The sequence below is a fragment of the Phyllobates terribilis genome, unplaced genomic scaffold, assembly GCF_046119375.1.
Source record: "Phyllobates terribilis strain yellow unplaced genomic scaffold, ASM4611937v1 Scaffold_8__6_contigs__length_399053987, whole genome shotgun sequence".
Classification (NCBI taxonomy): domain Eukaryota; kingdom Metazoa; phylum Chordata; class Amphibia; order Anura; family Dendrobatidae; genus Phyllobates; species Phyllobates terribilis.
In genome coordinates this window covers 363,531,520-363,558,829 of record NW_027362768.1, presented here as the reverse complement: position 1 = coordinate 363,558,829, position 27,310 = coordinate 363,531,520, and the positions used below count along the sequence as shown (strand labels likewise).

Below are 27,310 nucleotides of genomic sequence, written 5' to 3'. Positions count from 1 at the left end.
CCCCGTAGTGTAATTTTATTTGGAACCGGTCAGCAGGATCTGCCCGCCTAGTGTAATTTTATAGGGAACCGGTCAGTAGGATCTACCCCCCCTAGTGTAATTTTATTGGGAACCAGTCAGCAGGATCTACCCCCCGTAGTGCAATTTTATTAGGAACTGGTCAGCAGGATCTACCCCTCTAGTGTAATTTTATTGGGAACCAGTCAGCAGGATCTACCCCTTTAATGACATTTTATAGGGAACCGGTCAGCAGGATCTACCCCTCTAGTGTAATTTTATAGGGGACCGGTCAGTAGGATCTAGCCCCTAGTGTAATTTTATTGGGAACTAGTCAGCAGGATCTACCCCCTTAATGATATTTTATAGGGAACCGGTCAGTAGGATCTATCCCCATAGTGTAATTTTATTGGGAACCAGTCAGCAGGATCTACCCCCTTAATGACATTTTATAGGGAACCGGTAAGCAGGATCTACCCCCTTAATGACATTTTATAGGGAACCGGTCAGCAGGATCTACCCCTCTAGTGTAATTTTATAGGGGACCGGTCAGTAGGATCTAGCCCCTAGTGTAATTTTATTGGGAACTAGTCAGCAGGATCTACCCCCTTAATGATATTTTATAGGGAACCGGTCAGTAGGATCTATCCCCTAGTGTAATTTTATTGGGAACCAGTCAGCAGGATCTACCCCCTTAATGACATTTTATAGGGAACCGGTCATCAGGATCTACCGCCGAGTGTAATTTATAGGGAACCGGTCAGTAGGATCTAGCCCCTAATCACATTCTATAGGGAACCGGTCAGCAGGATCTAACCACCCCTAATGACATTTTATAGGGAACTGGTCAGCAGGTATCTACCCCCCTAATGACATTTTATCGGTAACCAGTCAATAGGATCTACCACCTAATGCCATTTTATAGGGAACCAGTCAGCAGGATCTATCCCCCTAATGCCATTTTATAGGGGACAGGTCAGCAGGATCTACCCCCTCAGTGTAATTTTATAGGTAACCAGTAAGCAGGATCTATCCCCCCTAAAACCCTCTTACCACCATTTGGCTCCTGAAAAGATCTACTTTACATATCCATACCAGGGGTAGTGCTGGATTTAGAATAGGTCATCAATATCAGATTGGTGGGCAACTTCCCAGATGTGCTGTTGGTCCGATATGCCATGAAGTACAGAGTACACAGAGCGGGCACAGCACAGCTCCATACACCATGTAGTGGTCATTCTCAGTAATACAGCTCAGCTCCTCTTGAAGTGAACGTGATCTGATTCTGATCTGCAGTACCCAAGAGCGGCCACTACACTATGTTTGGAGCTATCACAAGCTCACTTCTGGGTCATCAGAACCAGCGCATGTGTGGTCCGAAATGACTTATCCCACCCACAGAAGGACAAGCATCCTGTGCATGCGCTGGTTATCAGTTCAACCACACAAGCAGGATCGGCGTTAGGGGCAAGCAAACTAGGCATTTGCCTAAGGCCCCCACTCCACCAGGGGCCCCCAGCAGCCATCCCATAGATCTTAACAACTCATTTACTTATTAAGAAACATGTGAATTACTTTGGAATAAGACATTGGATTGCAGATATCAAGGTATCATCTTATTTAACTTTCTATGACCTACGTGCCTCATTAGACAGTTTAGGAGGGTTGATTCTATTGACAAAATTACCTTTACAGGACGGAACATTGATTTTTATTGTAGTCACCTCCAATAGGTGGCACTAGAGAGTCAACTTTCTTCGTGCTGAAGGAGGGCAAATTTGCATATCTTTCCCAAGGAGCACTGCCAGGCCAGCTGGCAGTCTCAACAAAGAAAAGCAGAAACCCCTAGACTTATGGCAGCTGAAAAAAACTGGATTCAATGGACCGAAAAATCAGTCTCCATTGATGGAGTATAGCTCTTTCCTGGAGAGCTGCATACAGAGGCCTTATCTATGCGTATACTGTACTGTGTAGTGTTACTATCCAGCTATCATTATGTGACGCCTCAACAGCCCTACCCTGGGAAATGAGGACTCGGAGTCGGGTCCTGATGTTGTAGATGGGGTGCAGCCGTGGGCCGGACCCGCTCCGTGCCCAGGGCCATCACATTAAAAAGGATGGTACGGGCTTATCCGGGTTGAGTGGCTGATCTCGACTACGCCACCTGTGGCACCTGGTGAAGGCCACCAGCGCTGCTGCAGTCCGCCGAGGCATGGTGTTATGGCAGCCGAAGTTGTTACTACTCCCCACAGGCGGAGCAAGGCCTCGGGGTAGAGGGCCAGGATGGAGGGGGTAGTAGTCTAGGTGGTCTGGTGCAGCGTAGTGCGGTGTAATGCAGAATAAAGAGTCCGGAGGCCATAGGGGTGAACTTCCAGGGTTTTACTCACGATGGAGATGGCAGTAGGAAGGCGACTCCCTGCTCCTCGCGGAGATCTGCGGTCACCGGAGACGAGGGGGTCCGACAACCTCCGAGTAAGTCCAGTGTTAAATCAGGACCCCGCACCAGAGTGTTCCTAGACATCAGACCTGGTCCTTTCCTGTCCGTGTGTGTGTAAATAGGCCGGGACTCCCTCTGAACTCCTCTCAGAATAAGGGTACGGGTGGCAGCGCCATTACTTCCATTACCCGGTGGGATCCTCAGGGCCTACCGGGCTTCCCTGACCAGGACGTAGAGTAGCAAGGTTAGGTGTGGGGGCCGGTACCCCTCTTGCAGCCGGAATCCCTCTGAATAGATCAGGTAGGCGAGGACAGGTGGCGTACACCCGCTCCGTCTGCATCTTCCCCGGGACCCATTTGCGGTGGAGCTACACTCTTAAGCTCCGGACCTTCTTGGTCATGGTCCTTGACCGGGTTGAGACATTCATTATCTGCAACCTGCCCCTCGACCCCAAGGCTAAGGTACGAGGGCCGTGTCTCCCTCCGCTGCAGGCCCACACAGGATCCATGTTCAGTGTGTGAGACCACAACCCAAGAGCAGTCAAAAGAACAGTCAAAGAACCGAGAACCAAGATGGCAGTGTATTAAATATGAAATTTTAGGTGTCATTAAAATGTGACTCCTCCACCCTCACCCACTAACTGGTTCCTATCTCTTTTGGTTCCCCAGTCTCCTGAATGCCAGTAGGGGCAGCACCTGGTGCTTACTAGCCCCCTCTGGTGGGAGAAATGTGGAGTTGGATGTGGAGGTTGGGTCCTGACCATCACACTGTTCTTACCTCAGAGGAGGAACACTACACTCCATTGGAGAAGTGCAGCATCCCTGTGGCAGTCGAACCCTCAGGGGCGCAACAATTAAATCCCCCTCTAATGATGAGATGACTCTGCTCATCTTGTCTCAGTCTATACAGCAAAGCTGACAAGTAAGCAGCTCTAGTGGCCACTGTGAGAACAGCAATATTTTCTAACGATCCACTCTTTTTAAGTTATTAAACTTCGCATTCTTTTGCTGACTAAGTATCATTTCATTACAGCCGTACGCCCGTGGATGTTTCCTCGTTAATATATTGAATTTCAACCCTTACGGTATATTTTATACATGTATTTAAACAGGAAGGCCAGGAGGAGGAGTGGGGGGGGGGCTAATTAATCAAATCAGGCCAGACAGAAATGAGCGAGATGAAATGCATCAATTAGGTTTTCTGGCGGCCGTGACCAAGACGAGATTTCCCAGCAGATGCCGATCTCATTTAGTTTTCTTTTGGTTTGTATGTCTCCAGCTCAAGTTCATTAGCAGATATTATCTGCCGGGGTATTCTGTTCCTAAAACACTACACGAGGCTGCACCGAGGTGGCCGACCAGATGTAATCACTAAACAGCAGGGAGATGTCAGTCACCCTGGTCACTAAGGTCTGGCAGTGGCCCACACTCCCTCGGCCCATCAAGATGTAAGTGTCCTCTACGTAAGAGCCGGTACATGGAGGATAGTTATAATGGTCCCCATTATTTGAGAATGACCAATGGGATTTAGAAGGCCCGTGATGATCTGGGTAAACATGCTTTATATTGGTCAAGCCAAGGGTGGGGTAAACAGGGTGCCCACTATGCCACCCATTGGTCCACACATACCTGGAGCTACACCAGTTTCACCCTGTCCTTCATATTTTCCTTGCCTTTTCTTCATCTCTCAGGACTATGGATTTTGCTTTTTCCTTCCTTCCCACTTCACTCACATTTTCCGCTAAACAAATAGGAAGGGTCAGGGTTGGACTGGCCCACCAGAGAACCGGAGAATCCTCCGGTGGGCCCTGGCTTCTACTTCAGGAGTGTTCATAGTGCAAACCTTGCAGCTGCTATGGGGCTCTTGAGGAGGGAGAAAGGTGGGCCCTCAGAATCAAATCCTCTGGTGGGCCCAATGTTCTTTGGTCTGACACTGGGACGGGTATCCATTTGAATCGACAGCAACTTTCGAGAGTACTCTTGCCTTTTTCCAAAGCCATTCCCTGCCTCTCATCACACTGTTTCACACTTTTCCGAATGAAGAGGCCATCCAAAATAATGACCTTCCAGGAGGTTTCAGGTAGGTTTGGAGAGACTCAGGCAATTTGCTAACTCTTCTTGGAGACTAGGTTGTCTCTCTTATTCCAGGAGCCTCCTGGACGTTCCCTCAGAGTTGCCAAGCATGACATTCCCATTCATCATGATGATTTCCACACTTTTTCCTGGGTCCTATTGCAGCTCTTATGTTCTCTACTCAATGAGAATCAATATATCACAGCAACCAGTTGATACTTCCACGGATTTAGGAATCTCTGATTCTTCATTTTAAAATAATCCTCAAAAAATTGTCAAAGATTGACAAACACAAAAAGCGCAAGAATAGGTAAATTAGAGGACTATTCCAAAAGGAGAAAGAGCCCTTGACTGTTCCCTGAGCAAGAATTTCTGCTAATCGGGCTGTAGGGGAATCATACTGTGTGAGGAGACTGTGGGGGCATAATAATGTGCATGTGGGGATACTATGGGGACTGCATGGTGAGGAAGGGAGGCTGTGGGGGCATAATAATGTGCATGTGGGGATACTATGGGGACTGCATGGTGAGGCAGGGAGACTGTGGGGGCATAATAATGTGCATGTGGGGATACTATGGGGACTGCATGGTGAGGCAGGGAGACTGTGGGGGCATAATAATGTGCATGTGGGGATACTATGGGGACTGCATGGTGAGGCAGGGAGACTGTGGGGGCATAATAATGTGCATGTGGGGATACTATGGGGACTGCATGGTGAGGAAGGGAGGCTGTGGGGGCATCATGCTGTGTGGAGGATATTGTTGGGGTATCATACTGTGTGGGGAGGTTGTGAGGACATCAAACTGTGTGTTAGGAGACTGCGGGGGCATAATTATTTCTATGTGGGGGGACTTCATGCTGAGGCATTGGGACTGTGAGGGCATCATACGCTGTGGTGATACTGTGGGGGTTCAATAATATGTGTGGTGGGGGACTGTGTGGGCATGATAGTATGTGAGGGGCCATTGAGGTCACTACAATGTGTAGGGACACTGTGTGGACATGGGTGTATCATACGATGTGGGGGCACCATTGTGTGTGGGAGCACCGTGGAGGCATTAAACTGTGTGGGGGGACGGTATTATAGGGGCATCATACTGTAGGGGGCACTGTGGGGAGGTATAACTATATGGGATGGACACTAGGTCAACATAATGTGCACAGGTCACTGTGGGGGCATCTTTGCGTGGTGGGTGGGTGACTATGAGGGCGACATATTGTACAGGGGCACTAGAGCCATCATAACATTTGTGAGGGCATCATTGTGTGAGGGGGCACAGTGGGAGTGATTTGTTGGTGCGCATCAACATGGGTGGGGGCATCTTTGGGGAGTTACACTGTGTGGACCCCAAATAAGTGATATTAAATATCGCACCAGGGGGCTTTATTAGGGGCACTATTTTTCTGTGGGCGGACTGGGTGGTTTTTAGGGGTGTGGCTTAGCTGTTAAAAAAAAATTGTAAATTGTTTCACTCTTTCTAATCGTTCAGACTTGGAGGTAAAGTGTATAATGAATAAATAGAAGTAATTAGTGAAATACAATGCAATCAGCTGAAAATATAATTTAGAATTACGAAGTTATACAGTGTAGGCGGAAACACAAACGCTCAATAATATTATTCTCTGATCCTTACAGCTTATAATACAGGTAATGTGATATTTCCACTTCCTTCAGGGAAATAAGAAAGGAATTTACTGGGGTAATTCATAGCGAGCGCGCTAATGCACCTGAGCGCGCTAATGCACCAGATACAGACACATGTAGAACTGGGCAATACCCTGTAATAACATCACAAGCTCAGAGATGACTCTTCTCTTCTTCTGAAGCCCCTGAGCCGCCCGCAACGCAAACTCTGTAGCAGGGCACGCACATGCAGTGTGCCATTTTTAATACTGGTGTCTTATTTAGTGGCAGATGAGACGTAGAGACTTCTGCACCCCCGACAGTTACACCCCAGTGCCCATGGGCAAAGAATCCTTTTATTGTTTTCCTAGAACATTCAACTATAGATTGAATCAGAGCCGTATCTGTGTCTGAGAAAACCAGGAAGGATTTAGTTTTGAGAAATCCAGTGAAATACTCCTGCCCCAGATTCCTTCTGCAAACAGTGACTCTGAGCACAACCCAGCACCATACATCACGGAGAAAAGCTCCTCTGATCTCTGCGAAATTAATGAATACAGAAGTATTCACCTGATATACAGGAACATTTTTTTGTGTTTTTTTTTTCTCAGGAGCAGCAAGAACTATCCAACAAGTTACAATCCACCCTTAATACCATGCAGAAGATTGCAAAGAGAAAAAAATTATAATAATTCTAATAACGTACATGGGAGCAGTAGAATAGTAGTTATATTCTTGTACATAGCAGCTGTATTATAGTAGTTATATTCTTGTGCATAGGGGGCAGTATTATAGTAGTTATATTCTTGTACATAGGGGGCAGTATTATAGTAGTTATATTCTTGTACATAGGAGCAGTATTATAGTAGTTATATTCTTGTACATAGGAGCAGTATTATAGTAGTTATATTCTTGTACATAGGGTCAGTATTATAGTAGTTATATTATTGTACATAGGGAGCAGTATTATAGTAGTTATATTATTGTACATAGGGAGCAGTATTATAGTAGTTATATTCTTGTATATAGGAGCAGTATTATAGTAGCTATATTCTTGTACATAGGGGCAGTATTATAGTAGTTATATTCTTGTACATAGGGGCAGTATTATAGTAGTTATATTCTTGTACATAGGGGCAGTACTATAGTAGTTATATTCTTATACATAGGGGCAGTATTATAGTAGTTATATTCTTGTACATAGGGGCAGTATTATAGTAGTTATATTCTTGTACATAGGGGGCAGTATTATAGTAGTTATATTCTTCTACATAGGACCAGTATTATAGTAGTTATATTCTTGTACATAGGGGGAAGTATTATATTAGTTATATTCTTGTACATAGGAGCAGTATTATAGTAATTATATTCTTCTACATAGGGGGCTGTACTATAGTAGTTATATTCTTGTACACAGGGGCAGTATTGTACTAGTTATATTCTTGTACATAGGGGCAGTATTGTAGTAGTTATATTCTTGTACATAGGGGGCAGTATTATAGTAGTTATATTCTTGTACATAGGGGGCCGTATTATAGTAGTTATATTCTTGTACATAGCGGGCAGTATTATAGTAGTTATATTCTTGTACATAGGGGACAGTATTATAGTAGTTATATTTTTGTACATAGGGGGCAGTATTATAGTAGTTATATTCTTGTACATAGGGGCAGTATTATAGTAGTTATATTCTTGTACATAGGGGACAGTATTATAGTAGTTATATTCTTGTACATAGGGACAGTATTATAGTAGTTATATTCTTGTACATAGTGAGCAGTATTATAGTAGTTATATTCTTGTACATAGGGGCAGTATTATAGTAATTATATTCTTGTACATAGGGAGCAGTATTATAGTAGCTATATTCTTGTACATACGGGGCAGTATTATAGTAGCTATATTCCTGTAAATAGGGGGCAGTATTATAGTAGTTATATTCTTGTACATAGCAGCAGTATTATAGTAGTTATATTATTGTACATAGGGGCAGTATTATAGTAGTTATATTATTGTACATAGGAGCAGTAGAATAGTAGTTATATTCTTGTACATAGCAGCAGTATTATAGTAGTTATATTATTGTACATAGGGAGCAGTATTATAGTAGTTATATTCTTGTACATAGCGGCAGTACTATAGTAGTTATATTCTTATACATAGGGGCAGTATTATAGTAGTTATATTCTTGTACATAGGGGCAGTATTATAGTAGTTATATTCTTGTACATAGGGGGCAGTATTATAGTAGTTATATTCTTGTACATAGGGGGCAGTATTATAGTAGTTACATTCTTGTACATAGGAGCAGCATTATAGTAGTTATATTCTTGTACATAGGGGGCAGTATTATAGTAGTTATATTCTTGTACATAGGGGGAAGTATCATAGTAGTTATATTCTTATACATAGGGGCAGTATTATAGTAGTTATATTCTTGTACATAGGAGCAGTATTATAGTAGTTATATTCTTGTACATAGGGGGAAGTATTATATTAGTTATATTCTTGTACATAGGAGCAGTATTATAGTAGTTATATTCTTGTACATAGGGGGCTGTACTATAGTAGTTATATTCTTATACATAGGGGCAGTATTATAATAGTTATATTCTTGTACATAGGGGCAGTACTATAGTAGTTATATTCTTATACATAGGGGCAGTATTATAGTAGTTATATTCTAGTACATAGGGGGCAGTATTATAGTAGTTATATTATTGTACATAGGAGCACTAATATAGTAGTTATATTCTTGTACATAGGAGCAGTATTATAGTAGTTATATTCTTGTACATAGGGGGAAGTATTATATTAGTTATATTCTTGTACATAGGAGCAGTATTATAGTAATTATATTCTTGTACATAGGGGGCTGTACTATAGTAGTTATATTCTTGTACATAGGGGTAGTATTGTACTAGTTATATTCTTGTACATAGGGGCAGTATTGTAGTAGTTATATTCTTGTACATAGGGGGCAGTATTATAGTAGTTATATTCTTGTACATAGGGGGCCGTACTATAGTAGTTATATTCTTGTACATAGGGGCAGTATTATAGTAGTTATATTCTTGTACATAGGGGGCAGTATTATAGTAGTTATATTCTTGTACATAGGGGACAGTATTATAGTAGTTATATTCTTGTACATAGGGACAGTATTATAGTAGTTATATTCTTGTACATAGTGAGCAGTATTATAGTAGTTATATTCTTGTACATAGGGGCAGTATTATAGTAGTTATATTCTTGTACATAGGGAGCAGTATTATAGTAGCTATATTCTTGTACATACGGGCAGTATTATAGTAGCTATATTCTTGTAAATAGGGGGCAGTATTATAGTAGTTATATTCTTGTACATAGAGGACAGTATTATAGTAGTTATATTCTTGTACATTGGGAGCAGTATTATAGTAGCTATATTCTTGTACATAGGAGGCAGTATTATAGTAGCTATATTCTTGTAAATAGGGGGCAGTATTATAGTAGTTATATTCTTGTACATAGGGGGCAGTATTATAGTAGTTATATTCTTGTACATAGGAGCAGTATTATAGTAGTTATATTCTTGTACATAGGGGGCAGTATTATAGTAACTATATTCTTGTACATAGGGGCAGTATTATAGTAGTTATATTCTTGTACATAGGGGGCAGTATTATAGTAACTATATTCTTGTACATAGGGGCAGTATTATAGTAGTTATATTCTTGTACATAGGTAGCAGTATTATACTAGTTATATTCTTGTACATAGGGAGCAGTATTATAGTAGTTATATTCTTGTACATAGGGAGCAGTATTATAGTAGTTATATTCTTGTACATAGGGGGCAGTATTATAGTAACTATATTCTTGTACATAGGGGCAGTATTATAGTAGTTATATTCTTGTACATAGGGAGCAGTATTATAGTAGTTATATTCTTGTACATAGGGAGCAGTATTATAGTAGTTATATTCTTGTACATAGGGAGCAGTATTATAGTAGTTATATTCTTGTACATAGGGGGCAGTATTATAGTAACTATATTCTTGTACATAGGGGCAGTATTATAGTAGTTATATTCTTGTACATAGGGAGCAGTATTATAGTAGTTATATTCTTGTACATAGGGAGCAGTATTATAGTAGTTATATTCTTGTACATAGGGGGCAGTATTATAGTAGTTATATTCTTGTACATAGGGAGCAGTATTATAGTAGTCATATTCTTGTACATAGAAGCAGTATTATAGTAGTTATATTCTTGTACATAGGGAGCAGTATTATAGTAGTTATATTCTTGTACATAGGGGGCAGTATTATAGTAGTTATATTCTTGTACATAGGGAGCAGTATTATAGTAGTTATATTCTTGTACATAGAAGCAGTATTATAGTAGTTATATTCTTGTACATAGGGAGCAGTATTATAGTACTTATATGCTTGTACATAGATGCAGTATTATAGTAGTTATATTCTTGTACATAGGGGCAGTATTATAGTAGTTATATTGTATATAGCGGGCAGTATTATAGTAGGCATATTCTTATACACAGTGGGTATTATAACATAAGGGGAGTACTATATATAGATATGTACTGTATATATATATATATATATATATATATATATATATATACGGTATATATATATATATATGCGCTGCTGAAAAAAATAAAGGGAACACTCAAATAACACATCCTAGGTCTGAATGAATGAAATATTCTCATTGAATAATTTGTTCTGTACAAAGTTGAATGTGCTGACAACAAAATCACACAAAAATCATCAATGGAAATCAAATTTATTAACCAATGGAGGCCTGGATTTGGAGTCTCCCCCAAAATAGAAGTGGAAAAACACACTACAGGCTGATCCAACTTTGATGTAATGTTCTTAAAACAAGTCAAAATGAGGCTGAGTATTGTGTGTGGCCTCCACGTGCCTGTATGACCTCCCTACAACGCCTGGGCATGCTCCTGATGAGGTTGCGGATGGTCTCCTGTGGGATCTCCTCCAGGATGACACATCAATGCGAGCTGTGAGAAGAAGGTTTGCTGTGTCTGTCAGCGTAGTGTCCAGAGGCTGGAGGTGCTACCAGGAGACAGGCCAGTACACCAGAAGACGTGGAGGGGGCCGTAGGAGGGTGTTGCCCAGCAGCAGGACCGCTACCTCTGCCTTTGTGCAAGGAGGAACAGGAGTGGCACTGCCAGAGCCCTGCAAAATGACCTCCAGCAGGCCACAAATGTGCATGTGTCTGCATAAACGGTTAGAAACCGACTCCATGAGGGTGGCATGAGGGCCCGACGTCCACAGATGGGGGTTGTGCTCACAGCCCAACACCGTGCAGGACGCTTGGCATTTGCCACAGAACACCAGGATTGGCAAAGTGGCCACTGGCACCCTGTGCTCTTCACAGATGAAAGCAGGTTCACACTGAGCACATGTGACAGACGTGACAGAGTCTGGAGACGCCGGGGAGAGCGATCTGCTGCCTGCAACATCCTTCAGCATGACCGGTTTGGCAGTGGGTCAGTAATGGTGTGGGGTGGCATTTCTTTGGAGGGCCGCACAGCCCTCCATGTGCTCGCCAGAGGTAGCCTGACTGCCATTAGGTACCGAGATGAGATCCTCAGACCCCTTGTGAGACCATATGCTGGTGTAGTTGGCCCTGGGTTCCTCCTAATGCAGGACAATGCCAGACCTCATGTGGCTGGAGTGTGTCAGCAGTTCCTGCAAGATGAAGGCATTGAAGCTATGGACTGGCCCGCCCGTTCCCCAGACCTGAATCCGATTGAGCACATCAGGGACATCATGTCTCGCTCCATCCACCAACGTCATGTTGCACCACAGACTGTACAGGAGTTGGCGGCTGCTTTAGTCCAGGTCTGGGAGGAGATCCCACAGGAGACCATCCGCAGCCTCATCAGGAGCATGCCCAGGCGTTGTAGGGAGGTCATACAGGCACGTGGAGGCCACACACAATACTCAGCCTCATTTTGACTTGTTTTAAGGACATTACATCAAAGTTGGATCAGCCTGTAGTGTGATTTTCCACTTTAGTTTTGGAGGTGACTCCAAATCCAGGCCTCCATTGGTTAATAAATGTGATTTCCATTGATGATTTTTGTGTGATTTTGTTGTCAGCACATTCAACTTTGTACAGAACAAAGTATTCAATGAGAATATTTCATTCATTCAGATCTAGGATGTGTTATTTGAGTGTTCCCTTTATTTTTTTGAGTAGTGTATATATATATATATATATATATATATATATATATATATATATATATATATATACTGTATATATATATACATATACATACATATATATACACACATACATATATTATTATTGTTATTCTTTTTAATACATTGGGGACAGTATTACATGGTAGTTCTTTTTCTTTTCCACCTTTTCCAGATTACCTTATTGACATGATATTGACAATGGTGTAAGTATGATTCTACAATAGGAACATTAATGGACATGTGATTCATGAACCTGTTAATTTTCACTACCCTCAATCTGTTTCTGGAAGCTCTAAATAATGGGAATATCAAGAAATGGATTTGGAGTTCTCATCTTCTGGAGATCAGGAATGTGCAGAAACGACAACCTCATCATCTTGGCAGGAAACTTCTAAATGCACTTTTTTTTTTAGCTATCAGGTTAATGGGTAATTGCTTGTGAAATGACCTGGCACCTTCTATATTAGAAACTCACCCAAGGTTGGGATGATGCCATATAATTACATTGCTCAGCGACGTGCAGATTTGCTCTTTGAAGAAAAGGATAATTTGTAACAGCAGGGAAACACACAATCTGAGCTGAGAATATATCGGGCCTCGTGTATTAACAAGCTAGAATGCAAGATTTTTAAAATTAAAAAATACCCTGCCGTTTTGTGTATACAGCCAGTGTGCGGATTTATGAGCCTTCATGTTTACCAATAATCCTTGTAGCCGTCTTATCATTCGACCACTGTCCATGGTGCTGTGGCTCGTATTGCAGCTTAGCAAGCCCCATATATTTGAATGCAAATGCTGCAATACCAGGCATGGCCATTAGCAATAGTGGCGCTGTTTCTGGAGCCTAAAAACAAAACAATAACTCACCTCGGTCCATTCTTTGTTCCCAACACTTTGTACATACAAGACGACCACTGAAAAACAAGAAGAGATGGTCAGTGGATATAGTGCAGGATACATAAAGAAATATCTATTTTTAGTTTTGGACCCCTTTAAAGATCTGAATTTTTGGCATTATTAAAGGGTCAACTTCTTATTTGTCTGTAGACTCAATGAAATTGTTCAGAAACCAATTCAGTCGCTAGAAAATTAATCTGGTGTAAAACTAGTGATCTAAAAACGAAATGGTAGGGGAGGAGGGGGATGCAGCTGCAGGTTCTCAGTGTGAGACTGGATACTGCAAGAGGGGAGGAGGAGCAAGGGGAGACATTGGATTGGATCGTAGTCCATGACAGATCTCTGACATCACAAAAGCCCTCCCCCATAACCAGCACGATATCATCAAAGAGAAGGAAGGGAATTTGTCTATTTTCTTAACCAAAGGACCGTGAAACATTCTGGAACTTTGCAATAAGATTTGTATTGAAATGTATCACATTTCTGAAGAATCATGCCTGCTATCAGTGAATAGAAACTGCAGCTGATTCGTTTGTCCCCCATGCTTCACACTGCAGTTTTGCTCGGCTGCTTACCTGGATCAGATTTGGAGAACGTATCCATGTCCAGAAGACTCCTACAAAACAAGAGAACAATTAGAGATTTGGAAAAACTCTGAGCTAAGCTAACACACTGTGTCGTATCCAGTCTGAGGGGTGGAGCATGACACAGGGATATCTCCGCCCCTTGGACTGTGCCACGCCCCACCTCCTGGTGGTATGTTCCTTTAAGGATTGACATCATACTGCCTGAGTGAAAGCAAAAAATGCTGTCTAAGGGTTAATGCTACACAAATGGAGGCAGAAGTCACAGCGCTGGATCTTCATTGATTTTGCAATCTTCCCGTGAAGCCATTACTGTCTCTTATAATATAGATGTATGCAGCCACGTGTGTACTGTAAGTGGACCGGCACTCATATAGAATATTTATTACCTATGAATAATGCAGGTACGTTATCTCAGGCTCCTCCTGGGGATTCCCGGTGCACTAACTCGTTAATATTTTCACATTGAATTAATCTAGTGAATATGACAAGAATTCAAGTATCTGTACAGTAACTTCACTCCGATTCAGCCATATATAATGTATGTACAAAAGCAGAATAGTGAGTGCAGCTCTGGAGAATAATACAGGATGTAACTCAGGATCAGTAATGTAATGTATGTACACAGTGACTGCACCAGCAGAATAGTGAGTGCAGCTCTGGAGAATAATACAGGATGTAACTCAGGATCAGTACAGGATCAGTAATGTAATGTATGTACACAGTGACTGCACCTGCAGAATAGTGAGTGCAGCTCTGGGGTATAATACAGGATGTAACTCAGGATCAGTAATGTAATGTATGTACACAGTGACTGCACCAGCAGAATAGTGAGTGCAGCTCTGGAGTATAATACAGGAGGTAACTCAGGATCAGTACAGGATAAGTAATGTAATGTGTTTGCAACATTCGGGGGTACATTAATGAATATGGCACCAATCCTTAGCTATAGGCGCTGTTTTAGGAAGACTGATACATACACAAGTGTTGTAGTATGAACTTCCTACCATACATATAATCTCCATTGGTTTGTGTTGAAGATGCAGAGCGAGCTCTGTATACGGAGTAATTATCCACTGACAACATAATGTGTATAGAACACCTCAAACTCTTCCAGGCTTAGAAATGAAACAGATTTCCTATGTAGGCGTTTTCATGATTAGCATGTTAATACATCACATGTCTTACTAGGCTGCACCTGTAGATGGCGCACTGGATGAAATAAAATTACTAGGCTGTTAGGGTAGTTACTGCATGTGTTACCTGTAGTCGCAGGTATATACCGTCCCCCATGCACACACACATTTTTCCAGGATGCTGAGATATAAGGTCCTGTTTGATGGAGTCATTACACAATTCAGCAGATTTCGCTGCCTATAACAAGGTGAATTTATTTACCAGTTATCCCATGGGATGGAGGGCTCTTCTGCCGTACACAATGTCAATGTCATCTGGTGGTCAGGAGAGCCATGTTGAAGACCTCGAAGATCAAGTTGCGGCATTGGTAATGTGTTAGATGTCAGAAACTGAAGGTCAGCTGTTATTTAGAGCAGCACAGAGTATTTCAGACAGGAGTGTGCTGTTCCTTTAGGAAGTAATGACCCATCCATTGATTATGTAATTACTGAGTACTGGGCTGCATGTTAAAGGGGCAGCATCACGGATTAAAGCACTATCCACAGCAGCACAGAGCATTTCAGACATGAGTGTGCCATTTTTGTGGGATGCATTGACCCATCCATTGATAATGAGATCACATCAGTGAACGCTAGGCTGCATGTTAAAGGGGAAGCAACATGGTGTGAAAAGAGTGCGTGATATAAAGGAAAGACCACTGTACACAGCAGCACAGAGCATTTCAGCACATCTGCCAAATGATCTTCTGGATGGCAGCTGAAAATATTGCACTTTTACATTCACTGAATTCTCTAAACTCTCAATTACAACCAGAAGGAAGATTGTGCTAAGTAGTTTTGGTAAATATAAAGGCGTTGGGGACAATTGTTTTGTATTTTTCACTTAGATGCAGGTAATTTGGGCTAAAAATCATTTTTGCAATTGGGTTGCATTACAAATATTGTACTGTTTGCCTCCTATCATCTCTATATTGCACTGTCTACTGCTGGCTGCAGAATGAGTCAACTGAGATCCATCAGTGAGCTCACTATGACGGTCTGACATAGTTTGTAACACTCCCAGACTATGAGAAATAAGATTCTCTGGTCTGATGAGACGATGATAGAACTTTTTGGTGATAATTCTAAGCTGTATGTGTGGAGAAAACCAGGCACTGCTCATCACCTGGCCAATACAATCCCAACAGTGAAACATGGTGGTGGCAGCATCATGCTATGGGGGTGTTTTTCAGCTGCAGGGACAGGACGACTGGTTGCATTTGAAGGAAACATGAATGCGGCCAAGTACAGAGATATCCTGGATGAAAATCTCTTCCAGAGTGCTCTGGACCTCAGACATGGCCGAAGGTTCACCTTCCAACAAGACAATGACCCCAAGCACACAGCTAAAATAACAAAGGAGTGGCTTCAGAACAACTCTGTGACCATTCTTGACCGGCCCAGCCAGAGCCCTGACCTAAACCCAATTGAGCATCTCTGGAGAGACCTGAAAATGGCTGTCCACCAACGTTCACCATCCAACCTGACGGAACTGGAGAGGATCTGCAAGGAAGAATGGCGGAGGATCCCCAAATCCAGGTGTGAAAAACCCAAGAAGTCTCATGGCTGTACTAGCTCAAAAGGGTGTTTCTACTCAATACTGAGCAAAGGGTCTGAATACTTATGACCAGGTGATATTTCAGTTTTTCTTTTTTAATAAAAGAGTGAAAAATTTGTGTCTCAATACTTTCCGTACCCACTGTAGATATAGTAACACCATGCAAACACCGATATGGCTCCCTATGCAGCACATGTGTCAGGTATAATCACTAAAGATGACCAAAAAGATTTGAGATTACTAAACAGGAGGCGCTGGCAGGTATGTGGAGGTTCGCAGGGCTCTGATCCGGCGGTCGCTAACCATGGTCATGCAAATCATTTTGATCAACTCTAATACAACATTTATAAAAAAAAAAATATATATATATATTGTTCTGGTTTATTTTCTACAAATTTGCATATAATGAATCAAATTCAATTTTAAGTCCTGAAACCTTCCCCTTTAAATTATCCTTAATCATGTCATGCATGGGTTAAGTTAGTTAATTGACATTTAGACATTTCTTCTCATTAGTTCCTAATTAGGCTCCAGTAATTACAATAGGAAAATAAGTGGGATGTTCAGGATGGAGGTATTTTTACTTTGCACAGAACAGGGTCATGCACAAGGGGCGGCGATTATTAAAGTGACGATTAGACGAAATCTCCAATTATTGCTGGAAAACTAATAAAACAGATTAAGAGATGTCATGTTTAAAGCTTTCACTCCCTGAAGTGGTGAAACAGTCATCATTACTAACTTACTCCTTCCTCGTGAATCTTTCCCCTCTACCTATGAGTGATATTATTGAGAAATGGAAGGAACAGCAGCAACTCAGCCACAAAGTGGAGACCCCGTAACGTTACAGAGCGGGAGGCGAATGCTGAAGAGCAGAGGGCAGAAAAGTCACTACTGACCCCATAACTGCAGAGTCCAGACCTCCTCTGGTATCAGCACAAACACTGCGCCTCCGCCAGGAGCTTCATGGTCGAGGAGCTATTGCAGCCGTACATCACCAAGCACAATGCCGAGTGTTGGATGGAGTGGTGTAAAGCCGCCACCACTGGAATCTGGAGGAGACGTGTTGCAGTGACGGATTGCGGAAGAGGCCTCTGTACAAGAATAGAATATGGGCTCTTTGCAGCCAAGTGGCTCATGATAATGCAGAATTCCACCTGCTTTGGGGGTGGTAGCGGCCCCTTTAACTCTTGGGCCCCCGTGCAGCTGCACCAATCATATGTCCGTCCCTGCATGGACCCCTATTCTTTGAGCGACACAGAGCAATGTTAATATATAAAGTGCCAGGACGAGCAACCAAAAGACATATGTGACAATAGATCTTAACTGGTAAAGCACCACGAGCTCTCAGCCACGTTGGCATGACCATACCCGGATGGGTTACGGTTCTTATTCAATGACTGCAGTCACAGATCTTACACATAGTAAATAGCTGATGCACAAAGTTTATTACAAAGTCGCAGGACACAATTTGCAGGTCCCATATTCCTCCTGCCAAGTGCCGAGCACTAATAGGCAACAAGCTGGGGCTGGGCACAAAATTGATCACTTCATCAGAAGATCTGAATATCACTTACCTTCCGAGGGCAAAGCATGAGCACAATTTAATTATGGACACGATACAAGGTGTTACATTTCACATAGCCACCGTTACACAGAGAACAAGAATGAAAACAAAGTTTATATTCCGAGATTAAAAGTTACTTAAAGATACTTTGTCCTCCAGGTTCTGGCCTCATCCAGCCACTGCAAAGTACAATTTCCAACCAAGACCACCAAAGCAGGTGCCATGGCAACATTCTTGCCGGCAGTCCTGATTTTGGCCATACAATCCCATATAGTGGACCACAAAATTAGAGTTTTGAGGGTGTTTTCAGGGGGTTTTGGCTTAAATGCCCTGATTTTGACAAAAGTTTGAAAGTTTGTTTTTTTTTTGACCTGGATGAAAAAAAAATCCTAAATAAGACCATAAGTTTTTTGCTTAATTTGTTGAGACTGTTCCTGATTTTTGGAAACAATACTGACAAATTAGGACATGACCTGGCTAAAAAGGAACAGGGATAAGGTAAAAATAGATGTTCCTGCCTCTTTTGGGGCATTCTCTTTGCAATGCAGAATTAAACATCTCTAATTTACCAATGCTGATGTTAGTAAATATGTATCTGAAATAATGGTTACTATGAAAATAGAATGCAGAAATCCCTGCTAATATTAATTTAGGAAATTTGGGATGTTTCACTCTGCCAATGGTACAACCGGGACCTGTTTTCATCCAGGGATATTCCTACATTTACTGAGACTATGTCCATAAAAATGGGCCAGCAAATTTTTATACTGCTTGCAAATATGCTTTATTCGTTCTACTTTACTGAATGATGATATCACAGTGAGTGTGTTTACGTATTATTTGTATCACCTGAAAAAGATCTTAGGTGGCGAAACCGTCACCTAAAAGTTTCTGTGCTCAATGCCATGGTCTGGATTTCTGCTTGAAGGAGGTTTTTTCCTGTAATCTTTACTTTTTTATTTCCCTGACTTGATAAATCCCAAGATGTTCCTGGGCTAAACGTGTGTCACAGAAAGAATTCTCTTGTAAAGTATCCGGCTCTGCGCTCAGCTACAGACTTAATCTCCAAGAATCCTTTTCTTACATTAAACCCTCTGAAGCTTTTTCACGGCTTTCAATATGTTACCGGTGGTAGAAAAAGAAGAATTAATGGCCAGAAATACAAACTTTACTGAAATTTTTTTTTTTTTGCTTTTAGGTGCTGTCTAGTGAAAGAAAGAAGGAGCAGAAGTTATGGTCTGCGGAAAGACGACTGACGACCAGTATGGACACTGTAATATCTTCTAGTGTATCTAATATGATCCCAGGAGGCCATGCTGGAGAAACCCCCAGTGATCAGCTGCAACCTGTGAGGAAGCCGAGGAGCAAGTGTTTACTTTCCCTGCAGCGCCTCCACAGGAGAAGTGAAGTATTACACAGTTCTAACCAAAATCCCTCTGGAGTGGGATACTTTGTAGCAACTCTTTCTAATAAGAGCCCTAAATGTAGGACCTCCCAAATTCAAGATTAGTAGTAAAATCGTCCCGACAGGTTCTCTTTAACTTGTAAGAAGTTGTGCATCTTAAAAAAAACATTTTCTTCATTTCTTTAGTAACCTCTGGAAGACTTTGCACTGACTTTGTCGAAGAAATGAGGGTATTTTTTGCTCTGCCTGAAACTTCAAGAGACCTTGGGGTCTATGGGAATTTCCATCTAACTCCGGCTCCTGCCGTCCTCACTCTTCCTATAGAAGGACGTTGCCTATTCCTTACTCCGTCCCTCTATTCCTAGCAGACAAAATTCTCAGCTTCACAGCCTGCACTTCATACGCTGCCTTTTTGTATGGGGATTCTTTTATGCAGACAGAAATTAAATCCTATAGAAGAATTCCTGTGAAGTAGAAGATCAAGAGATGTCTGTAGAGTCACATACTAATATGAAGCCGCAGATAAAGACCACTGCGGTCCATAGAGAGTCATATGGCGGCTCGGTGAGGAAAGCGTGACGCAGGGCAAGGTTATCTAAGCTGTTCTCATCCACAATGAAAGTACAGATAACAAATGCAATCTAAAGAGCAACTTCAGACACAGTGGATATTAATGGCAATACATTTAAGAATAAAGCTAAGCTCAATGGAAAATACATTTAAGAATAAAGTAGATTCTACAAAATACTTTTTTTATGTCTTCTCCATCATGCCTTAGGATGGAGCAAACACTTCATGTTCTTCTTACAAATGTTGTAACACTCCTTACTAAAGGATATAACTACTGCCCCCTATGTACAAGTATATAACTACTATAATACTGCTCCTATGTACAAGAATATAACTACTATAATACTGCCCCTATGTATAAGAATATAACTACTATAATACTGCCCCTATGTATAAGAATATAACTACTATAATACTGCCCCCTATGTACAAGAATATAACTACTATAATACTGCACCTATGTACAAGAATATAACTACTATAATACTGCTCCTATGTACAAGAGTATAACTACTATAATACTGCTCCTATGTACAAGAATATAACTACTATAATACTGCCCCCTATGTACAAGAATATAACTACTATAATACTGCCCCCTATGTACAAGAATATAACTACTATAATACTGCCCCCTATGTACAAGAATATAACTACTATAATACTGCCCCCTATGTACAAGTATATAACTACTATAATACTGCTCCTATGTACAAGAATATAACTACTATAATACTGCCCCTATGTATAAGAATATAACTACTATAATACTGCCCCTATGTATAAGAATATAACTACTATAATACTGCCCCCTATGTACAAGAATATAACTACTATAATACTGCCCCTATGTACAAGAATATAACTACTATAATACTGCTCCTATGTACAAGAGTATAACTACTATAATACTGCTCCTATGTACAAGAATATAACTACTATAATACTGCCCCCTATGTACAAGAATATAACTACTATAATACTGCCCCCTATGTACAAGAATATAACTACTATAATACTGCCCCCTTTGTACAAGAATATAACTACTATAATACTGCTCCTATGTACAAGAATATAACTACTATAATACTGCTCCTATGTACAAGAATATAACTACTATAATACTGCCCCCTATGTACAAGAATATAACTACTATAATACTGCCCCCTATGTACAAGAATATAACTACTATAATACTGCCCCCTATGTACAAGAATATAACTACTATAATACTGCTCCTATGTACAAGAATACAGTTATATGAAAAAGTTTGGGCACCCCTATTAATCTTAAGCTTAATGTTTTTTTTAAAAAATTGGTGTTTTTGCAACAGCTATTTCAGCTTGATATATGTAATAACTGTTGGACACAGTAATGTTTCTGCCTTGAAATGAGGTTTATTGTACTAACAGAAAATGTGCAATCTGCATTCAAACAAAATTTGACAGGTGCATAACTATGGGCACCCTTATCATTTTCTTGTTTTAAATACTCCTACCTACTTTTTACTGACTTAATAAAGCACTTTTTTGGTTTTGTAACCTCATTGAGCTTTGAACTTCATAGCCAGGTGTATGCAATCATGAGAAAAGCTACTTAAAGTGGCCACTTGCAAGTTGTTCTCCTGTTTGAATCTCCTCTGAAGAGTGGCATCATGGGCTCCTCAAAACAACTGTCAAATGATCTGAAAACAAAGATTATTCAACATAGTTGTTCAGGGGAAGGATACAAAAAGTGGTCTCAGAGATTTAACCTGTCAGTTTCCACTGTGAGGAACATAGTAAGGAAATGGAAGAACACAGGGACAGTTCTTGTTAAGGCCAGAAATGGCAGGCCAAGAAAAACATCAGAAGGCAGAGAAGAAGAATGGTGAGATCAGTCAAGGACAATCCTCAGACCACCTCCAGAGAGCTGCAGCATCAACTTGCTGCAGATGGTGTCACTGTGCATCGGTCAACTATACAACGCACTTTGCACAAGGAGAAGCTGTATGGGAGAGTGATGCGAAAGAAGCCGTTTCTGCAAGCACGCCACAAACAGAGTCGGCTGAGGTATGCAAAAGCACATTTGGAGAAGCCAATTTCTTTTGGGAAGAAGGTCCTGTGGACTGATGAAACCAAGATTGAGTTGTTTGGTCATACAAAAAGGCGTTATGCATGGCGGCAAAAAAACACAGCATTCCAAGAAAAACACTTGCTAAGCACAGTAAAATTTGGTGGAAGTTCCATCATGCTTTGGGGCTGTGTGGCCAATGCGGGCACCAGGAATCTTGTTAAAGTTCAGGGACGCATGGATTCCACTCAGTATCAGCAGATTCTTGACAATAATGTTCAAGAATCAGTGATAAAGTTGAAGTTACGCAGGGGATGGATCTTTCAGCAAGACAATGATCCAAAACACCGCTCCAAATCTACTCAGGCATTCATGCAGAGGAACAATTACAATGTTCTGGAATGGCCATCCCAGTCCCCAGACCTGAATATCATTGAACATCTGTGGGATCATTTGAAGAGGGCTGTCCATCCTCGGCGACCATCAAACTTAACTGAACTGGAATTGTTTTGTAAAGAGGAATGGTCAAAAATACCTTCATCCAGGATCCAGGAAATCATTAAAAGCTACAGGAAGCGACTAGAGGCTGTTATTATCGCAAAAGGAGGATCTACTAAATAATTAATGTCACTTTTCTGGTGAGGTGCACATTTTCTGTTAGTACAATAAACCTCATTTCAAGGCAGAAACATTACTGTGTCCAACAGTTATTACATATATCAAACTGAAATAGCTGTTGCAAAAACACCAATTTTTAAAAAACATTAAGCTTAAGATTAATAGGGGTGCCCAAACTTTTTCATATAACTGTATAACTACTATAATACTGCTCCTATGTACAAGAATATAACTACTATAATACTGCCCCTATGTAAAAGAATATAACTACTATAATACTGCCCCATATGTGCAAAAATATAACTACTATATTACTGCTCCTATGTACAAGAATATAATTACTATAATACTGCCCCCTATGTACAAGAATATAACTACTATAATACTGCCCCCTATGTACAAGAATATAACTACTATAATACTGCCCCCTATGTACAAGAATAGGACTACTATAATACTGCTCCTATGTACAAGAATATAACTACTATAATTCTGCCCCCTATGTACAAGAATATAACTACTATAATACTGCCCCCTATGTACAAGAATATAACTACTATAATACTGCTCCTATGTACAAGAATATAATTACTATAATACTGCCCCCTATGTACAAGAATATAACTACTATAATACTGCCCCCTATGTACAAGAATATGAATACTATAATACTGCTCCTATGTACAAGAATATAACTACTATAATACTGCCCCATATGTAAAAGAATATAACTACTATAATACTGCCCCTATTTATAAGAATATAACTACTATAATACTGCCCCCTATGTACAAGAATATAAGTACTATGATACAGTCCCCTATGTACAAGAATATAACTACTATGATACTGTCCCCTATGTACAAGAATATAACTACTATAATACTGCCCCCTATGTACAAGAATATGAATACTATAATACTGCTCCTATGTACAAGAATATAACTACTATAATACTGCCCCCTATGTACAAGAATATAACTACTATAATACTGCCCCCTATGTACAAGAATATAACTACTATAATACTGCCCCCTATGTACAAGAATATAACTACTATGATACTGTCCCCTATGTACAAGAATATAACTACTATGATACTGTCCCCTATGTACAAGAATATAACTACTATAATACTGCTCCTATGTACAAGAATATAACTACTATAATACTGCACCATATGTACAAGAATATAACTACTATAATACTTTTCCTATGTACAAGAATATAACTACTATAATACTGCCCCCTATGTACAAGAATATAACTACTATAATACTTTTCCTATGTACAAGAATATAACTACTATAATACTGCTCCTATGTACAAGAATATAACTACTATAATACTGCCCCTATGTACAAGAATATAACTACTATATTACTGCTCCTATGTACAAGAATTTAACTACTATAATGCTGCCCCCTATGTACAAGAATATAACTACTATAATACTGCCCCCTATGTACAAGAATATAACTACTATAATACTGCCCCCTATGTACAAGAATATAACTACTATGATACTGCCCCCTATGTACAAGAATATAACTACTATAATACTGCCCCTATGTACAAGAATATAACTACTATAATACTGCTCCTATGTACAAGAATATAACTACTATAATACTGCTCCTATGTACAAGAATGTAACTACTATAATACTGCCCCCTATGTACAAGACTATAACTACTATAATACTGCCCCTATGTACAAGAATATAACTCCTATAATACTGCCCCCTATGTACAAGAATATAACTACTATAATACTGCTCCTATGTACAAGAATATAACTCCTATAATACTGCCCCTATGTACAAGAATATAACTACTATAATACTGCTCCTATGTACAAGAATATAACTACTATAATACTGCTCCTATGTACAAGAATATAACTCCTATAATACTGCCCCCTATGTACAAGAATATAACTACTATAATACTGCTCCTATGTACAAGAATATAACTACTATAATACTGCTCCTATGTACAAGACTATATCTACTATAATACTGAAGAGAAAAGGAAGGTACATGTATGCAATGACTAAGGACGTAACCGTCTGAAAAGCGTATGCGATTACTCTATGTCTGGAGTTTTTATGGATTTGCAATAAAGAAGAATTTTTTATGAGGACCCAGTGCTGGATGTACCTTCTCTTTCTCTTCATTGTTCCTTGCTATACTACAAGACCATCCGTGCAGAGGAGATCCTCGGTCCATGGTTGAGCTGAATACCAGGTTACCACAAGGTTTCCTATGACTTTCATACTATAATACTGCCCCTATGTACAAGAATATACAGTGGGTACGGAAAGTATTCAGACCCCTTTACATTTTTCACTCTTTGTTTCATTGTAGCCATTTGGTAAATTCTAAAAAGTTAATTTTTTTCCCCTCATTAAAGTACACTCTGCACCCCATCTTGACGGAATAAAAACAGAAATGTAGACATTTTTCCAAATGTATTAAAAAAGAAAAACTGAAATATCACCTGGTCATAAGTATTCAGACCCTTTGCTCAGTATTGAGGAGAAGCCCCCTTTTGAGCTAGTACAGCCATGAGTCTTCTTGGGAATGATGCAACAAGTTTTTCACACCTGGATTTGGGGATCCTCTGCCATTCTTCCTTTCAGATCCTCTCCAGTTCCGTCAAGTTGAATGGTGAACGTTGGTGGACAGCCATTTTCTGGTCTCTCCAGAGATGCTCAATTGGGTTTAGGTCAGGGCTCTGGCTGGACCAGTCAAGAATGGTCACAGAGTTGTTCTGAAGCCACTCCTTTGTTATTTTAGCTGTGTGCTTAGGGTCATTGTCTTGTTGGAAGGTGAACCTTCAGCCAAGTCTGAGGTCCTGAGCACTCTGGAAGAGGTTTTCATCCAGGATATCTCTGTACTTGGCCGCATTCATATTTCCTTCAATTGCAACCAGTCATCCTGTCCCTGCAGCTGAACAACACCCCATAGCATGATGCTGCTACCACCATGTTTCACTGTTGGGATTGTATTGGGCAGGTGATGAGCAGTGCCTGGTTTTCTCCACACATACTGCTTAGCATTATCACCAAAAAGTTCTATCTCTGTCTCATCAGACCAGAGAATCTTATTTCTCATAGTCTGGGAGTCCTTCATGTGTTTTTGAGCAAACTCTATGCAGGCTTTCATATGTCTTGCACTGAGGAGAGGCTTCCGTCGTGCCATTCTGCCATAAAGGCCTGACTGGTGGAGGGCTGCAGTGATAGTTGACTTTGTGGAACTTTCTCCCATCTCCCTACTGCATCTCTGGAGCTCAGCCACAGTGATCTTGGGGTTCTTCTTTACTTCTCTCACCAAGGCTCTTCTCCCATGACTGCTCAGTTTGGCTGGACGGCCAGGTCTAGGAAGACTTCTGGTGGTCCCAAACTTCTTCCATTTAAGGATTATGGAGGCCACTGTGCTCTTAGGAATCTCGAGAAATGCAGAAATTCTTTTGTAACCTTGGCCAGATCTGTGCCTTGCCACAATTCTGTCTCTGAGCTCCTTGGGCAGTTCCTTTGAGCTCATGATTCTCATTTGGTCTGACATGCACTGTGAGCTGTGAGGTCTTATATAGACAGGTGTGTGCCTTTCCAAATCAAATCCTATCAGTTTAATTAAATACAGCCAGACTCCAATAAAGGAGTAGAACCATCTCAAGGAGGATCACAAGGAAATGGACAGCATGTGACTTAAATATGAGTGTCTGAGCAAAGGGTCTGAATACTTATGACCATGTGATATTTCAGTTTTTCTTTTTTAATAAATTCGGAAAAATTTCTACATTTTTGTTTTTTTTCAGTCAAGCTGGGGTGCAGAGTGCACTTTAATGAGAAAAAAAATGAACTTTTTAGAATTTACCAAATGGCTGCAATGAAACAAAGAGTGAAAAATTTAAAGGGGTCTGAATACTTTCCGTACCTACTGTAACTACTATAATACTGCCCTCTATGTACAGGAATATAACTACTATAATACGGCCCCATATGTACAAGAATATAACTACTATAATACTGCCCCTATGTACAAGAATATAACTACTATAATACTGCCCCTATGTACAAGAATATAACTACTATAATACTGCCCCCTATGTACAAGAATATAACTACTATAATACTGCCCCCTATGTACAAGAATATAACTACTATAATACTGCCCCCTATGTACAAGAATATAACTACTATAATACTGCTCCTATGTACAAGAATACAGTTATATGAAAAAGTTTGGGCACCCCTATTAATCTTAAGCTTAATGTTTTTTTTAAAAATTTGTGTTTTTGCAACAGCTATTTCAGTTTGATATATGTAATAACTGTTGGACACAGTAATGTTTCTGCCTTGAAATGAGGTTTATTGTACTAACAGAAAATGTGCAATCTGCATTCAAACAAAATTTGACAGGTGCATAACTATGGGCACCCTTATCATTTTCTTGTTTTAAATACTCCTACCTACTTTTTACTGACTTAATAAAGCACTTTTTTTG

General features: G+C 40.5%; 1 protein-coding gene across 3 annotated transcripts in view; it reads right to left on the bottom strand.

Moving 5' to 3' along the window:
• CPNE9 (copine family member 9) overlaps nucleotides 1-27,310 on the bottom strand; it is a 259,965-nt gene that overhangs the window by 179,306 nt on the left and 53,349 nt on the right. For all 3 annotated transcript variants that reach the window (XR_012247796.1, XM_073644796.1, XM_073644797.1), the window contains 2 exons: nucleotides 13,847-13,887; nucleotides 13,242-13,288 (listed from right to left, as the gene is read on the bottom strand). Coding sequence is in view for 2 of the 3 variants with exons in the window: in XM_073644796.1 (XP_073500897.1) it covers nucleotides 13,242-13,288; nucleotides 13,847-13,887 (88 nt within the window). In the remaining variant the exon portion in view is untranslated. The remainder of the gene's footprint in view (nucleotides 1-13,241; nucleotides 13,289-13,846; nucleotides 13,888-27,310) is intronic.